This window comes from Haemaphysalis longicornis, unplaced genomic scaffold (assembly GCF_048455015.1).
Source record: "Haemaphysalis longicornis isolate Haplotype H1 unplaced genomic scaffold, Haemaphysalis longicornis Haplotype H1 scaffold_10, whole genome shotgun sequence".
Taxonomy (NCBI): domain Eukaryota; kingdom Metazoa; phylum Arthropoda; class Arachnida; order Ixodida; family Ixodidae; genus Haemaphysalis; species Haemaphysalis longicornis.
The window spans coordinates 115,310,562-115,329,388 of NW_027526204.1; the positions used below are offsets into that span (position 1 = coordinate 115,310,562).

At 45.4% G+C, this 18,827-nt stretch overlaps 1 protein-coding gene across 2 annotated transcripts in view; it reads left to right on the forward strand.

Annotated features, from left to right (window-relative positions):
* The window catches only part of LOC144159157 (uncharacterized protein C05D11.1-like), a 96,838-nt gene that overhangs the window by 67,074 nt on the left and 10,937 nt on the right, over positions 1–18,827 (forward strand). The window contains exons 17-19 of one of the 2 annotated variants that reach the window (XM_077690474.1): positions 2,822–2,985; positions 4,869–5,058; positions 10,064–10,368. In XM_077690474.1, coding sequence (XP_077546600.1) covers positions 2,822–2,985; positions 4,869–5,058; positions 10,064–10,368 — 659 coding nt within the window. The remainder of the gene's footprint in view (positions 1–2,821; positions 2,986–4,868; positions 5,059–10,063; positions 10,369–18,827) is intronic. The other variant, XR_013320254.1, reaches the window with a different exon arrangement.

Below are 18,827 nucleotides of genomic sequence, written 5' to 3' on the forward strand. Positions count from 1 at the left end.
GACGGCACGTGCAGGAGGAAAAGCAAGCACAAAAAGAGCAGAACTCCTGCTGGTGCAGTTTCAGGCAGGGGGCACGCGAGCACTGTGGAGGCGGGCAGTTTGCATTGCATTGGGTGGTAGCAGTGAGCGGATAACGGTGCTGCAGCCAATTATGACGAATCACTGCTGTGCACTTCCGACTGCTTTCATGTTGAGTGGAACGACTCTAATATTATGGGACCAAATGTGGTAACGCTGTCGCAGCGATCTGGAGAGCGTATGCATAGCCTAGCAAGAAGGAGAGCAAAAGCCAAGCACAAGTGCACCAAGTAAAAAAATGCTTGAACAATATGCTTATGTAGGCAAAGCTTTCCAACATACTAAATCTGGTGGTAATGTTTATTCTTGTCAACATTGTTAAGGAAAACGAAAACATTAGGCATATTTTAGGCAAGACATCAATACACAAGTGACATTTGCGTTGTTCTCTTAATTGCGAATACAGAGCTGCTTGATTTTTGTGATAGCAAGTAAACAAACCTGCTATGAAAAATAAGAAAAACAAAAGGCACTCAGTGCACCTCCTCGTGGCAGTTTAACAGGTTAAGAAGTAACAAAGGTTCCGTTAGATGGCGCGAGCAGTGGAACCTGGCAACAATGAATTGGTGCGAACGGGAATCAATCTACTTGCTGTGAGAAGTTCTGCGAAGCTTTTTCTTGCAAGTAGGGAACACCAGGCAGCTTCGAAGTTAACATCAGTGTTCACAACATTAGAGGCCAACTGCACTCAAAATTTTGACCTTTTTAAAACACTATTTCCACATAGTCTGCCTCAAAAGAAAGCAAGATGCAAAGTAGAACAGCTGAAGTACTCTCGTGGACGCTGCAAGCGTTCAGCAAAAATCGGCGATTTTGAAACCGAAATCGAGGAGAGCGTGATCATTAAATTGACGTTGCAGCCGGCAAGCGAGCGGCTGGACGGTCAGCAGCTTGGGAGCAAGCCTGTGCGCAAGCTCTACACGCACTTGAGGCAGCATAAGGGTGAAGTGTTCACAGTAGAGATCGAACGGTTCTGCAGCTGCGTGGCTGGCCAAAGGAAGAAGCCCAGGATGGCCGGAGCGTCACAGGCGTGTCATGGCTGTTGACGCGATCTGCCGGCAGATTCAGCGTGGGCTACTGTGAAGCTTTTTAAATGCTTCTGACTGATAACGAGGCCTTTCATGGGGCTACCACTCATGTCCCAGCTGATTTGGTAGTACTTACTACACATTAAAAATAAATTTGGTCAAGGTGAAACTTGAGTGCAGTTGGCCTTTAAGTCATTGAAGCTGGGCTAATTTTTTAACGCTGCCTTGAAGTAGCTGTTAAAAAGTATTATCTGCCCAGATATGGTGTTCAAGGAAGGTGGAATGGTGAAGTTGCCCACTGGAATGGAGTAGTTGTGCCTTTCGGGCTGACATGCTCGCTACATCAGGATTGCACGTGAAATCACGGGCGAATTGTGTCTTGTTGCGTGGAGCCTGTACAGTAATATATGGTTAAATCTCATTAGCTCGAGCTCCTGAAACAGAAAAATTTGAGAAAACGGAGGTACAATAAAGCCTCATTACAGGAGACGCTGTTACAAGAGGCACTTGGTTATAAGAGACATTTGAATGAAAACAGTTTGCTTGGTTTTTCTATATTCACCATGTTGGCAACATCACATGCAAGAGACCTTGGTTACAACGGACATGTTTCCTGTATTCCTTGAATGTCTCTTGCAATGAGGTTTTACTATGCGAAGTTGTGCCGATTAAAATATGGTACACAACTCGTACTTTCAAAATACTTAGCTTATTTAGTAACTGAACCCGTACAAAGTGGTTTGACAGCAAAAGGTTGTGGCTTAAGGAGAAATCTGGTAACATGTGCCAAATATCTCTTCGACACACATCAAATGGCAGAAGCTTTGGAAATCGGGAGTCCGCATATGAATTTAAATTTGTTTCGGCGCAAATCACGTGGCATCAAAGTAAAAGCAACGGGATGGGCTTGTCTGTATTGCATTCGAGGGTATTGTTACGGAAGATTTATCAGTCGGCTTTGCGGGAATAGGCATGCAGCGGATGTCACAAGGTCTGCAAGACAAAGAAAGCGAGAAGTTTGGTGGAAACAAAACAAAGAAACTGTGGTGACAATAATAAAAGAAAACCGCATGGCTGCAAAAAGACGAGCAAGGCAGGAAGGCTAGCATCTCTCCTTTTAGTGCTGTTAACATTACTCCTTCTCATGTTAATTCGTGGGGTTTGTGGGCATGTGCTTTTTGTTTAGTGTTGGAGTCAACCCCACCTGTGTTGTGTTGGCTAGGCAAAAGGCAAGGGGCCACTTGCGCATTGGTTTGGAGCTTTGGCATCTGTTGAGTAAAATCTGTTCTGGAGAAATTTTGAGTTCTTTTGTGCAGCCCAGAAGTATTACTAGCAGATGAATATTGCTGAAAAACATTTCGTACTGCTGTTCTGTAAATTCTGTAAGTATATGGGTTCTTGTGCCTTTTTTCCATAACAACCTTTTTTATCTCAAATGGGCAGGTCGAGTGCTTCGACCAAAATCAATGCTCCGCACCGTGCTTATGAACTAGAAAAACGCGGAAATGATGCTAAGCTCGTGCCTTTGTTAACCTCGAAATGGTTGGCTAAAGTAGTTTAACGAAATGAAAAACAATAACCAAGCAGTGCTCAGAATTGTAAAGGCATTCGAATTGTAAAGGCATTCCCATAGGACATGTTGGGGATTGGGGTAGTTTTGATGAGCCTTTATGACTGCACGGCTCATTCTCCCTGCCTCGCTCGACTGCCGGCAGGTTGTGAAGAAGCTGCAGGATGTCAAGGAATTCCTGACGCGGCCTGAAAACGTGACCGTGCACATGGCGGCCAACATTGAGAAGCTGTCCCAGCTGGGCGATCTGCGGACCCCGTGGCTGACCTGCCTGGACAAGGTGCCTCAGGGCCCTTGCCCGGTCAAGAGGTGCGTGCAAGCAGGGAGCTGGTTTCCCACGCAAGGTTCAGAAATAAGCTGTATTGCGTTGATTTGACTTGGTGGGAAACGTAAATATTTTTTCAGCATTAAGTAGTTGCCTTTTAGTATAGTACGGTTCAAAATCAACAATAAACACTTTTGGTTGGGAAGTTTTCAAAAAATATATAATGGTTAATCCTAGGCAGGCGTGGTGTTAAATGATGGCGTGCTGTATTTATTCGTGTAATGAACCCGCTTGCATAATGAACCCTCTCCCACTTTTCTTCTTGAGAATTTACTTTCTAGTCACCTTGCACAAAAGATGCAGGGGGAATACGCTTTTATCTCTGCATGGTTGCTGATGCCGTAGACGATTGCAGTAACTTGATATCGCGCCACAGTACACGCAGAAACACTAAAAACGCATTCTAACAAAAAACAAACATTTCGACAGTAGCCGGAGCCACAAGCGCAAATGCCGTAATTCACAATTTAAAAATTGCGCATTTTTGGAGCGCCACCTGCTGAACACAAAACAAACCTTCTTGGTCTTTGAAAATGCTGCGGCGTGCGAATAAAGCACCAAACATACTCCGCACTCCTTCCTTGCTTGGTGCTGTTCCGGCTGGTTTCGGCGGCGTGCGAATGAAGGAGCAAACGTACTCCGCAATCCTTCCCTGCTGTGTGCTGTTCCGCGACTCCGCCATTACGCTCCATCATGGTTTTGTTGTTCATCTGTGTTCCAACCTTTTCTTGTGCTTCCGGTGTACGGCTTGCAAAGGGCCAGTACATGAGCCACACAGCTGTTTTTAAGCTGAAGGTTGTGGATCATCCGTTGATGCACATATAAACCGCGTGGCACAGACGCACTTCAATGTTGACCCAGTGTGTGTACACTACTGGCAAAGACAAGGTTTGTGCGGTGAACAGGGATCGCTGTGTGTTTCATGGGCCCACAGAAGGGAAGTTTCCCCATGGGTAAAGTTGGAGTGCTTTGACGGCACAAAAGACAATGTGCGGTGTGCCGACAAGGAATGTGAAGCGGCAAGCTACTTGAGTTGGCCACTTACATGTTGTGAATAAAAATAAATTTGGTTACATAATTACCTACATGTGTTTTTGCTAGAAAAGTAGTAAGGCTTTGACAGCCCTTCTCTAAGCATCTTTATTGTATGAAGTTTCAACATTTGAAAATACGTTGCAACTTTTTCCCACGTAATGAACCCTCCCCTCAAATTCAGGCCGAATTTTCTGAAAAAAAGTGGGTTCATCACACGAGTAAATACGGTCAGTGTGTAGCAGTTAAGCCTTGGCTTCGTGATCCAAAGGACTGAAGTTTGGGTCCAGCACTTGTGTGGTTTTTTTTTCTTTGTTCTTAAAATTTTTTGCTATATTTAGGGTAACATTTTGCTTTTTAGCATTTTAAATGATCAGTTTTGTTGGTTAGATAACGTTGCACTAAGCTTAAGATTACGTTAGATTTGGTTAGGTCCAGTTACGTTCATAAGGTGAGGAAAGTCTAGCATGTTTAGTTAGCCAATTGGAAAACGTTTGAGAGCGCAAAGTTGTGCGGTCTGCAGCGTTACAAGATAACACAACCGGATGTCACCTTAGTGGAGTGCTAATAAGAAAGTGTAATGGCACTGTAGGCGGCATTTTTGAAAAGCTAAATCCTACTGCACCGTGGGTATCGCACAGTGCAGTTCATGTTCATGCGAGTAAAGGGGCATTCGAATAGCTGTTATTTTGCTACTTTTTCTTCAGTATGAGCGGGTTCTGCTGTACTACCGTTGGATGTCCAGGACTTTGAACCATGTACTGGAGCAGATCGACACGGGTCGCCCAGGTGCCCTTTGGTAGCGCTGTAAACCATAGGGGTCGGTTCTATGCAGTTCTCTGGAGGTGCCGTGCCACTCGCTGCTGCTACGCAGCCCCGACCCAGCGCTCCCGCGCGATGTGATCGCCGGCATGAGCTCGCTCGATTCGGCCTTTCTCACCCAGTGCACCCCCAGCCTGAACTCGTACACCAGTGCTGACCTCCCAGCACTGCTCGTGTTTATACAGTACATGGTCCAGCTGGAGGCAAGTGGCCAGCCTGGGTGACGTGTTTTGTGGTGCCAAAGAAGGGCCATTCTAGGATTGTTGCTGCACATGCTGTCTTGTGAAAGGTGCAACCGAGCAAACCACTATACTCGGTAACAACTTAAGAACAGCACCGGAAGTTGCTGCTGTGCCTTATCACCGTAGCCGGATGTTTCTCTGCGCGGCGAAAGTAGAGCGTTACTGGGAATATTTTGAACACGGCGTGAGCCGTTCCCGTGATTTTTTGGACTCAATATGCTTATAAACGACTCCAGTGACGAGAAACAAACTGCGTGAGACAAGGCAGACAATATCACGCATTCATAGCAAACCCCTTTCAAAACACGCGCGCACTGACGTCACGGGTCCGGCGCTTTGGCGGAGTGATACACTACATGAGGTGGTGCCGTTCTTGAGTTGTAACCGACTATAACATCTGGTAATGAATAGCAGCCTACCATTGTCGTTGAAGAAGAAAGTGTATGACAGCTGCATCTTACCGCTACTCACCTACGGGGCAGAAACTTGGAGGCTCACTAAGAGGGTTCAACTTAAATTGAGAACGACTCAGCGGGCAATGGAGCGGAAAATGAGAGGTGTAACATTAAGGGACAAGAAGAGAGCGGAGTAAGTCAGGGAGAAAACTGGTGTTAAAGACATATTAGCAGAAATTAAGAAGAAGAAATGGACGTGGGCAGGGCATGTAATGCGAAGGCAAGATAACCGCTGGTCATTAAGGGCAACAGAGTGGATCCCTAGAGAAGGCAAGCGTTGCAGGGGGCGGCAGAAAGTTAGATGGGCAGATAAGATCAAGAAGTTTGCGGGGATAAATTGGTCACAGTTGGCACAGGACCGAGATAATTGGAGAATAATGGGAGAGGCCTTTGCCCTGCAGTGGGCGTAGATAGGCTGGTGATTATGATGATGATGATGATGATGATGATGATAACTACTCTGGGACGTCCTAAAAAGATCTGAAAGTCTATGACCCAGCAGTATATCTATTAAACATCCGAAGTACATACGGTACTTTTATTAAAAATTTCTGATGTTAAGAATATGCTGCAGTACATACAATACTTCTATCAAAAATTTTCGATGTTACAGTATGTTGCTCGTACCTTATATTCGGACGTTATTTCAACTGTGTTAAAGACGTACTCGATGTAGCTGATGCTTTAATTGTGGACACTAATATTTGGTGGTTTTGTTCAGAAGTTGCTGGTACTTCAGTTTTTTACTTTGTCTATCACAGTTACATAACAATATCTGCTATACTCTCTTATTAAAAATTTTTGATGTTAAGAATATGCTGCAGTACATACATACAATACTTTATCAAAAATTTTCGATGTTACAATATGTTGCTCATACCCTATATTCGGACGTTATTTTGACTATGTTAAAGACGTACTCTCGATGTAGCTGATGCTTCAATTGTGGACACTTAATATTTGGTGGTTTTTTTTCAGAAGTTGCTGGTAGTTCAGTTTTTTACTTTGTCTATCGCAGTTACATAACAATATCTGCTATACTTTATTTTCAAACACCCCATAAGTGTACTTTTGTGAGGTTACCTAAAGTTTTGGTAAGTGAATGCATGAGTTTTGTAGTCCTCGAATACTGCTTTTTTTTAGAAATTAAATGCGGAGGCCGTAATAAATAAATTGGACGAAACATATGCCTGAAGAAAATTTGAGGCTCATATGTCCCTAAATGCTTTGCCTCCACAAAAGCTAGGAGGCAGCGGGGAACGTGAATATGTGAGAAAGTTACAGTTGTAGTCATCCCCAATTAAAGAGAAGGCAGGGAAAGTTCCTTGTGTGGCAGTTCACACACAGACGAGCACAGCAGAGCTTATTTGTGGGGAGTTTGTTACTGCATTATAAAACTGGTGTTTCATTAGAACCACGGCTGGGTGGTAAAGCGAATTGACATAGTTCGTTTCTCGGCAGAAACACAGGCAAGAAACGTATGGGCAGAATAATTTTCCATAAAAGGAAAAAAATCAAGAATATTCGAGGAACTTCAAATTTGCAGAAGACATGTTCTTCCGTGAGTCCATAGTACACTTGCAAAGGACAGTTCGGCAACATATATGAAGTAAAGTTAGTAAGCCAAACAGCTGGTCAGTAATCCAGCCTTGCAGAAGAAGTACTAGAAGGGGTGAATGAATGTATTTAGCTTTGACAAATTGTTGATGCTGACCTGAATGAAAAAAGGAATCAGGCACAAAATTTATACAGGCTGAGGAGAATAAGCTACGGAAACAACAGTGGAGAATCCAAAACAGCCAAGGTAACGAAAAAAGAGGCAAGGCAGATTGAAACTAATAAATGGAGGCAAAAATGGAAGCTAAAACGTTGTTAGAGATGTACAGGGCCGAGAAATTGAACATCAGAAAGGAAAATTTCTACGATAATTCACTGGGCAGCGCTTTGCTTTTTGAGGCTAGAGCGGGTTGCCTGCGAACTAAAAGCTTTGTGGGGAAGTATTCACAAAATGATGGGGTATGCGTGGTCTACGGAAAAGAAACAAACTATGCGGCACATAGTGTTAGAATGTGAGTGTATCCATCCAAATCTACATGAAGGAAATATTCGGCTTCCAGAAGCGCTAGGATTTAAGGGTATCACAGAGGAAGTTAACTTCAAGGCTGTCGAGGGGACGAAAAGAAGATTAGATTGCTGGTGGACGAAAAGCAGAGAGGGGAATATTGCCTAAGACAGTTACCACCTGTAACAGAAAAAAAAAGTATTTTGTGCCTAATAAGCTTTTTGTGCCTGCCCTAAGCAGCGCTAGTATTAAACGAAGAGGGTAAAACATAGGTATATTAGTCCTTTTTGGTGAGATGACATGTCATCACCCTGATACAAAGGGAAAACCAATTGAAATCATCATCAAGCTCTCTCGAGCACTGCACTACCTGCGTTACTAGAAGTGTACAGCCAATGCATTTTTTTTAGTTCTAGCTCGTGGGGCAGAAACGTAATGTCACAAAGCACAAAAATTGAGGATATCGGGTTGGCAGTCAACCTTTCTGAAAACTTGAGACACTTGTGAAAATTTTGACTTTTCATGCAAAATCTCAGTTGAATGAGGACTTGAAAATATTAAGTTTTCAAGCTTGAATTTGCATTATTTGAATGCACAACTATTTTGAAAGGTAACGCTGTTTAGGGCACTAGGAAAGGTTTATCCCAGTCATAGGCTTTAGCTCAGATATTTTACTTTTTATAGCTTTCTCAGTGTTTCTCTTTCGCCTAGGGAACACCCGCAAAGGAAAGCTAGAATGTTTCCCTCACTAATTACCACCTTTTTTTTGTAACCTCTTACTAAAATGTCACAAATTGGGAGAAGGGCAGTTACGCATTTTGCAGCGGTTGAAAGAAGTACTTACTATTAAGCGCTAACCACATTGAGTGATTTTGCAAGCGATTTGGGGAGCGACGCGACTAGTGACGAACTTCTTTTCGCCGTGGACCAAATCGCTCATCAAATCGCTCGGTTCTGGGTCGCCAGAAAAAGCCGCTCACCTCCTGGAAGTGGCCTGAGCGACTAGCCAATAGGAGAGCCTTAAAGGGACCCTGCAACACTTGCCATCGACTACTAGTAATGTATTTTGGAATAAAGTCTATTGTCCCAGAAATCTCCTCCCGCAAGAATTAGGAAAATCCGTTCACAATTAACGAAACTACGCGCGATGAGAAATCGCGCATAATCATTCCCTCTCAACTCGACCGCTGACAACACGACGAAAGCTGCGCGCTCTCTCCCGGAGAGGGGGGCGGCTCGCGGCGTTCTCTTCGGCGGCCTTCGATATATCACATGCCGGGTAGTTTTCTCCTTTTTTCCGCGACGCGGAGGGGCCTATTTCCGGTCTGGTGCCACAAAAAAGCAGGCATGGGTGCCTGCTCGCAAGTGCGCGCTCGGGCTGATAGGGCGTTTTTGAAGCAATAAACGTTTGTAGTCGAGTGGTCCCGTTGAAAGGGAAGTATTGAGGTCATCACTCAAACTCCGCGCGCACTCAAAACACAAAAGAAACGGCAAAACTGTGCCTACAGGTTCAGGCATAGAAGAGGTTCGTACACAGCGATGACGACGACGGAAATGGGAGAATCTAGCCGCGAAGTTGACCAGTGACAGCCGATCGGGCAGCCATGGCCTATGTGACATCCCTTAGGCCATGCCAGGGGTTGCATAATGAGGACAACTGAAGAGAGAGCGGTTGGTTTTTCCGCGTCTTTCACGTCGATTTGCGCGCTCACCGCTTCACGTGCACGTGTAATATTTGGCTCAGGTATTCCTGGCAGTGTAATCTAAACGTCGCGCAGGTTTACTTGCACTGCTCAAAGAGTGTTGCAGGGTCCCTTTAAGGGGCGCAACTTCCGGCTTAGGGAGAGAACGAGTGTGGGGGGGGGGGGGCGAGCGGTGGCACAGTGCATCCTAGAAAAGTACGACCCTCTGCTTACTAAAATACGTTTATTTCCAGTTTTGTGACAAATGCACACATAAAAAAACCTTGCGGTCGTGTGCACTCCGATAATCGTCTTGGGCGCTGTACGGCAATATTGTGATCGCCCATTGCGTTGTGCGATCGCTTTTGTGTGGCTGCCTCAGCGATCGATTGCGTATCCCTGCTCCTTGCGTCGCTCGCAAAAATGGCTCCTTGTGGTTACTGCTTTAGATTGCTGGCAGGCATGTATTTGAATGTTCATCCGATCTTCTTGTAATGATCTGTGTCAACCCAGCTGTGCTGTTTGTCAAGTCACAAACAAGAAAATGATGGTGATTCTGTTCCTACCCTGAAGGTTACCAGAAAGCTGCAGTTGTGGTTTCACATTAATCTGTCGCCTTATGCGAACTCATTTCTTGCCACTAGTGTTTCTCTGTTCTAAACGAATCCCCATTTTGCAGCAGCACTATCGTCTGATGCCAACCCCTGAGGAGACACCTGTTGATAATTCTGGTCCCTCCCCCTGCTCTTTCTTCGCTTGTACGACAGGGTCCCATGTGGCGTCAGATCCGAACCCAGGGCCTGGCGTTCAACTATGACCTCCGCATCCACCCAGGCGAGGGCCTGCTCTACTTTGGGCTCACCAAGTCCACCCTGGTGGCTGCGGCATACCGCGAGGCAATGCAGATTGTGCAGCACTACCTGGCGGGTGAAGAGGAGTGGGAGGAGGAGCTGATCGAGGCGGCCCACTGCAGCCTCTTGTTCGAGCTCCTCGAGAAGGAGAAGTGCACCAGCGATGTGGCCCTCTGGTCTCTGCTAACCTACCACCGTGGCATTGACACCAGCTACACCAGGTCAGGGCCATGTGATGGACTAACCTGGCCACCTAGACGGTGTTACTCTATATACACCAGTTGCAAAACTCCCCATACGTCCTATGTATCACAAGCCTGTAAGCTATTGACCCCCGTGCACTGGGGCAAATGGGTGGTACGAATGGTGCAAGTTGACTAGCCTGTCATCTGCCCACAGTGTAGATCGCTTATAACGTATGTTGTTGACGACGCAAAAATCTGCACCGTAAGCTGTACCGCAATAAAAGTGGTACCGCACTATAAACAACATGCGCAAATCCAAACACATTGCAACCAACCTTGCAAGTCATTGTTGGTTTATCAACCGCACTATAAACAACATGCGCAAATCCAAACACATTGCAACCAACCTTGCAAGTCATTGTTGGTTTATCATCACTCAAATGCACGGCTCTGAAAAACAAGCACAGGCTTTATTTCGTCTGTTTTTTGTTTTGGGGGGGGGGGTCTCATTAACTGCAAGCGTGGTCTTGCAAAGGGCAAGAGCGGCTTTAGCTTCCTTTGTGTTTGTGTTTTGAGGGAGCGCGTCTTTGCGGGACAATGTGATAAGAATGTAATGTTTTTTTTTCTTGTGATCGGAACACCAAAGGTGATTGCCTATCAGCATAACGTACAGGTAGTAGAAACCTCCAGTGTTGCGGCTCGGTATCTCCAGACGTTAAAAAGGGAAAGGGCGGTTGCTTATCTGCACAATGTTCTAATAGAAACAACTTACCACGTGTGGCAGGGAGGGGCGCTCGCTGTCTTCCGAGGTGCGTCAAGCAAGTGCAGTTGGGGATATCACTTGCGTGCAGACAGAACACGCGAACTAATTGGTGCCTATTTCTTTCTTTTGTGTGTCGAAGTTAAAAGAAAGCAGGAAGGGCGTGCTGCGTCAGGTGGCTGTTTCCGTCTTTTTTTTTTTCTTTCTCGCGACCCTAAGACGATGCCCCAGCATCACCGGTCGATCGGCAGACCCGCCAAAAAACCGCACTGTAAGCAGTATCGTGCTTTGACCAGCCGCATTTGAAGCGGTATGCATTGAGTTCTATGGCAGGCAAACCGGTGGTCACAGAAACCTGCATTACATTGCATTCCACATTATATGCATTATAAATGGTCTACACTGTAGTACTCTAGCACTTGCAGCTGCTACTGTTAGAACCTAAAAGGAAAAACCGGAAAAACATAAGTACACATTACCTAATTTAATGTTTGCTAATTTGAAATACAAGCTTTATTTTTTTAATTTATGAAGTAAACATCTAGCAAAGTCCAGTTTTTGTCCCCTAGGTGCCCGTGTCAGTACACTTCGCAGCTGGTGTATGTTGAAGAATTCTGGCCTCGACACACCCACACTGGCGCCATCTACTGGTTTGCCTTGGAGCACTTTTTCTATTCTCTTGAGCAACTGCTACACAGGTTTCTTCGTTTGGCCTTGGTGGCTAAAGGTAGAGTCGCGGGTTTCTATGGTGATGACCTGGGTTCAAGCCCCAGCGACCGCAACTTTTCGCAAAAGATCGGCGCACTCTTTCCAACAACGTCCTTTCAGGTTCATTCTATGCGTTTGTTTCAAAATCAAGGATCGTTTGCTATTTTTTAGGTTGGGTTAGCTACCAATGAGTTCATTAGCGTTTTTTATTCTTCTAGTTCTATGCGAAGAGGCAAACATGGGGTGCGTCTAGGCGGCCGGGTTGGTCAAATACGTGTCAGGACCCCTCTTCTTCCGGCAGTGCTTGTCCCGTGTGCCTGTTACCTTCTAGAGGTCGTGTCTGGCCAATGATGCTGACTGCCGCAGTGTTGTGACATTTGAAAAGCCCTGGGTGCGAATAGAGCACACTGTCACACCGGTAAGGCGGCAAATTGTGTGCTGGGCTTGCTGCAAACTGGCCTTTGAGCTGGTACTATGGCGACTTGGCCCTCGTGTTGTGCATCTTGATTGAGGGGTCATATCGCTCCATGCAAACGGCTGGACCAACCAATCGATGTCCTTCGTACTTCTAGCAAATATTAGTTAACAGATTATATGGGGTTTACAAGTATCTGATCAACATTCAGTAAAGACACAAATATTGCTAAGTTGTATATTTATGTGTAAAAGCAAAACTGTGTCCTCCGCCTTGGCACAATATGTGATGCTGAAATGACAAATGCTAGCATCATTTACATAAGTGCTTTATTTATTTATTTAAATAGCCTAAGGCCTATGTGGACATTACATAGGGGAGATGGTGTGGGGTTACAATCGAAAGTGCAATACATTTTCCTGGCAGAACGTAACGGCAGAGATGCTGTACATGAGATGCTACTGAAACTAACATTGCTCGCTCCAAGATAATGCAAGCAAGGTGTTCTGCTAGGGTGTGGTAATATTGCATCGACATACGTGCTACGAAAAACGTGCTTTTTCTCACAAACATTGCACTAGATGTAATCAACTGTATGACCTTGTGACCGTGCTGTCTGCCACTAACTCAGTCCTGTAAAAGTTTATCCTCTTTTCCTCATGATGCAGAAGCAAGTAAACACAAGTCAACGAAAAGGTGGCAACAAAGAGCTTGAAGGGGCCATGCAGACAAAACACAAGTTTGGTTCATTCGAAAAATCGCCTCGTTAGAATTATACTGACACCACTTTTAACATCAACTTCTCTCAAATAAGCTAATTAAGAAAAAACAGAGTGGCCATGCGGCCCACTAGCTCGTTTCCCGCGACAGAACCTAAGATGTCATATGCCCAGCTGTGCGATTGGCCGAGGCCAGGAAAAGCAAGCGTAAATTAGGCAGGGCTTATAAGCTTGCCGAAGGAGCTATTTGCGCTTAAATGCAGTGCATATTCATCTTACGAATGGTGGGGTAAACAATGAAAGTTACAAAAATACATGTAAACATAGAGGTGCCGATGCGGACTGCTTTTGTTAGCTGAACAGCAGCCTGCCGCTTCGGAGTTGTCTTACACGACACTAGTGGACTGGCGTAAGCGATGTCGTCTTACGTGATCCTGTTTGTCCATGTGATCCATGTTTCACAAAACGATTACTTTCTACCGCAACAAAAACAAGTCAGGAGCAAATACGGTCACAAAGCAATGGGGGACAATGGTCTGCGGCTGACTAGGGTAGCGCCATCTGGGAGGACTGATGGCTAGCGAGGCTGCAGACCCGAGTGACGCAGTAGAAGTTCATTTGGATATCTGCTCTCATGACTTCATGGCAGACGTCACGAGAACACACGGTTTGGCGGGAGAATCAAAATTTTCACCTAAATTGATTCATTTCTCAGTGAATACGGCATCGTTTGCTGCCGGACAAGTGCTGGGGGCACTATAAAACACGAAATTTTTCAAATTAAACACACTTGTACTTTGTCCCCATGGCACCTTTAAAGGGGCCATGGAGACAAAGTACAAGTTTCTTTTATTCGAAATATTTGGTATTTTATAGTGCCTTTAGTGCTTCTCTGGTTTATTTACTGAGAAATTTATCAATTTAAGCCATCATTTTTATTCTCCTACCAAATCCTGTGTTTTGCGACGTCTGTGATGACATATCCAGGACTCGTGTTTAACTGAACATTTAGTCTGCAGCAAACTGAGAAATGCCTTTTTTACCATCAGTTCTCCTAGTTGGCGGCGCAATACCGCTCAGAACCGTTGTTTGCAGTCGCTTTGTCTGCGACCGTGTTTACACCTTTTGTTTCTTATGGTATGGTCAGTAGTAATTAATTCGTGAAGCATTGAGTATGCTTGACAAACAGGTCACTTCACACAATGACCCTTACGTCCATCGGCCTCAGTCGTGTGGGACGACCCCAAGTCGCCATACTATTGTGCAGCTATAAGCACAGTGTGCGCAGTACCAACAGCAGTATGCACTGGTGCTTCCTTGTTTACATGTATTTCCTTAACTTTCATTGTTTACTTTACCATTCTTACTGCTATAAATTGAATATGCATTACATTCAAGAGAAATTAGCTCGTTCTGAAAGCTTATAAGCCCTGCCTTACTTGCGTTTGCTTTTACCGGCCTCAGCCAATCGCACAGCTGCCCATAATACGTCATATGTTTCAGTGTGGGAAATGAGCTAGTGAGTCGAACGGCCATTCTCTTTTTTCCTAATTATACAGCTAATTATTTGAGCGAAGTCTACTTTAAAAGTGGTGTCGACATTATTCTAACGAGGCAATCTTTCGAATGAACTAAAGTTGCCTTTTGTCTACATGGCCCCTTTAAAGCAAGCATGCATTACCTTGAATGGTATGTCTGCTTAATATTTTTGCATTTAGTGAAACGAGATTACCATTTGGGCCAGTGAGCTGCTTGGAAAAAGCAGAAAAAAAGTTGAGATAATGTTATCTACATGAGTGTATGCCAGTCAGCATCTAGGTTTACAACTTTTACAAAAATAGTTGAGTTTTTATCTCCCTGTAGGTTTTACCCAAACTTCGGGTCCTTGTTGAGTCCATGATACGTTTGTTCAGTCTGCGAGCATAATACCCCAGAAATGTATAACCTTTACATCCACTAAGTTATATTTAAACATACATTGGCAGTGGGCATCCAGTCTTGCCATTGGATTCTTGGCTGTTATTTGGGCATCTCAAACAGCATCCATTGTTGCTTGGGTATTGTTAAAATAAGGGAATAGTTAATGAGGAAGGATGTCTGTATTTAGCAAAATGTTTGAGTTGGGTAAAAATTAGCTGACATTTGTTGCAGGATATTAATGAAAAAATACTAATTTTCACGTTGGCATGTCACAGGTTATTAAGTAGGTCATATTTTACTTAGACGTATGACCTTGCAAAAAATCTGTTGGGTGTCTGACAATACATGATGTATATATGTATATATATGGTTAGGAAATGAGGGGCTCGTTGAAAAAATACAGAAATACTGGCCGTCAATAATGGCATAGGAGGCATAGGGGAATTGCTAGGGTTTTTTTTACTACGATGAGCAGAGTTAAAATTTATGTAAGAAAGAAAGACGAAAAGAAACACTCGCCCAGAGTGGGGACCGAATGATCTCGGATGCCTTACCAATTACGCCGAAACGAAAACAAACACACGTCCAGAGTGGGACCGAACCCACACCCTTCGATTTGATCTCAAATGCCTTACCAATTCGGCTATCTGGGCGACTGTGTTCTCCATCACATTCTGGGGTATTTATATTTGCAACTGTATCTGATGCTTGAGGGTGGGAGCCAGCACCACTTTGACTACACGGGGAGAAGGGACGCGTGGTTTCCTTTCTTTCTTTCTTTCTTACGTAAATTTGAAGATGTTAACTTCACTAACTGTAGTAACAAAAAAAGCACCACCATACCCCTATGCCTCCTTTGGCGTTGTAGTCTGCCGACCTATCTTTCTGTATTCAACGAGCCCCTCATTTCCTAACCATGTATATATATATATACATATGTAATATGTAATGTTACATATTACATATGTAAGATCTATATATATATATATATATATATATATATATATATATATATATATATATATATATATATACAGTCGAACACGGATATATCGAACTCCAAGGGGATCGCGAATTAGTTCGATATATGAAAAATTCGATATAAAAAATATGGGCTCCGAGACCTCACCTATGGCGGACGATCACTTACCGGTCGTCGCATTCAAGAATGACAACTAATTCCGAACTCACGACGCAAGAGGACAGTTTATTTCCGTGAAAAAAAAATCGCTCATCTTGGCCTGCTTCTCCGTCCTGAAAATGAAATAAAGACGCTGGTCTCGATATTCTCGAGGCTGCACAACTAGAAAATTCCAGCAGCACGCTGCGCCTTCGCACACCATTCACAACACGCACGCAAAAGAAGAACAGCGCGCACGTACCACAAGAACTTTGAAGGTAACCATTCCAAGGCTCTCTGAACGGACTCCAACAAAGCGCTCGCGATGGTCATCTCCGAGAGAAACAGTGATCTCCGAAAGGTGCGGGACAACTCGCCAAACAGCAGCAACAGCAGCAAAATGCAAAAGAAGGAGGAGGCCGCCAGCGCCTTCGTTCCCTCTTCCCTTTCCCGAGACGACATCGGGGGAAGACAGACCCAGAGAGAGAGAACTCTTTTTCGGCAAGCCGGGGAACGTACGCAGCCGAAAAAAAAAAGGACGTGCGCAGTCGGGGCATCCCTACCTCGCACTGTCATATTTTCCGAGCGTTCAGGCTAGTGTGCCTAGAGAGATCTAGCATGCCGGGCTCGGTCCGCTAATGCTACGGCGGCCGGTAGCGGGGCCCCACTGGGAAAGCGCAAATTCGTTCCGGTAGAAGGGATTAGTTCCGCGAGCCAGTCTTCGCCATGCCCGCGCATTCCTCCCCATACTCCTCAACCTCAACCGGGAGTGCAGTGACCGCCGAAGAGCACCTTCCAACTCGCGCGGCGTTCGATATACCCAATGTCGGGAAAAATACGGTTCGATATAAAAGTATGAATTCCAATACTTTTACACATAATTTTCAAGGGGATAATTTATGAGTTCGATATAGACAATAATTCGATATACCCGTGTTCGATATATCCGTGTTCGACTATATATATATATATATATATATATATATAGATATATATATATGTAAAGAGTCGGATACACAGCAAGAACAATAACAAAGAAGGTTTACTTACGTAGCGGCAACGGGACTTGCCTTCATCAGACAGGGTGTCTAGCGACCGGGAAAACCGGGAAAAGTCAGGAAATTGTCAGGGAATTTTTGAATCAAGTAGTACCAGTCAGGGAAAACCACTTTGGGGCCAGCCCACACAGTTTTAGAATAGGGGAAACCAGTGTTGGAGGCCCCCAAGAAGTTACCGAACACAACACGTTCGCGCGCGACGAAAGCGTGAACCGCATGAAACGCTTTTTGGTTTTTCTGCAAGGGAAAACGCGGCGCGTACGCCCGAGGCGCGCTGATGCCGCCGCGCAAACCACCCGCACGGTGCGTGCCGAGCGGTAGGCGTTGGCAACATGGCGGCAGCACCGGCCGCGGAGTCGTGCGGTAGCTCCAACGGCCGCTTCTAACCGCTCTTTAAAATGCTACTCAAGGCACAAACGCACTTGCTTGTGCAGGAAAGGAGCCACCGCAGGCACGAAATCGTCGACGCGGCCGTGCAAATACCGCGCACGAATCGCGTGCAGAAACTCGCCGTGCGGTTCACGCAGCTGGCTTAGGTTGCTGGGTGCACTTGCGGCAGAGGGACGTCTAGGTGGTGCCCAAATCGCACGCAAAACAGGCTTTTTTTAGCGAATTTTCAAAGGCAGTGCTTTTTGGGAGCTAATCTTGAAAGAACTTCCTTATGACATCAGGAGCCAGAATTACATAATCAAAAAGGAACATGGTTTAGCGCGAACCCAGTGAACCGCATGGGGTGTTTTCTGCTCGCGAAAACGCGCCGCGCACGTCACAGGCGCGCTGACGCTGCCGCGGAACTAGAGTTCCTTTATATATAGCTATGTATATAGCTTATATATATAGCTATATAGAGGAACTCTGCGCGGAACTGCCCGCACGCTGCGCGGGGTGCTGGCGGCGGCTGCAACATGGCGGCGGCTCCGACCGCGAAGTGGTGACGGGAGTTCGAGCGACCGCTTCTAAGCGCTCTCTATAATGCCGCACAAGGCACGCACGAAGTTGCTTGTGAGGTAAAAGAGCTTATAATGTGGGAGAAAACGGTACAATAAAACATCATCCGCGCCGCTACTGAAAGGGCCCATGCAATACCTGCCGGCGTGGTAAGCCTTAACATCTCTGGCGGAGCCAGCCGGCTGCCTCCAGAGCTTCGAAACTGCCGCCATGAGGCGCGCGGCTCCCCATTGGCGCAAGTCGTCAGGCTCCTCCCACTGCCGCGCGCGACGCGCGTCATTTTCTGAGCGAGGCAGTAGCTGCCGCGCGCACGAATCGTCGACGCGGGCGTCAAAAAATCGCACGCGCAACGCACCATGCGGTTCACGTTGCATGTCAAGCCAGGACAATCAAGAAAAAAAGCAAAAGGTGCTTGCTGAAGCGCAACTTGAAGCTTCTATCCCGCAAGATGAAATGAACTATCTGAAGCCGTAACTGAAGGCAAGCAAACCTCAAACAACAAAGTGAAAGTAATCAAAGTGGATTTTGAGAATTAGGGCACTTGCAACAAATGTGTTTTTCCGTATGATAGAATGTGTTTTCTCTACGCTTTTTATATGCTTCACGGACCGTTTCCACAAAATGGTGCGTGTTGTATTGGTCAGGGAATTTCAACTAAAATGGTCATGGAAAACCTGGAAAAGTCAGGGAAATTGAATTGGCCAATTTGCTAGACACCCTGATCAGAGTACAGTCACATGATTTTGCTGTCACAAACATTCGGAACACATTTCTTATATAGATTTGCAGAAAACTGTGAGAAGCAGCAAAAGATGTTTCGGAAACTGAGAGTTTGCATGCAGTGGGG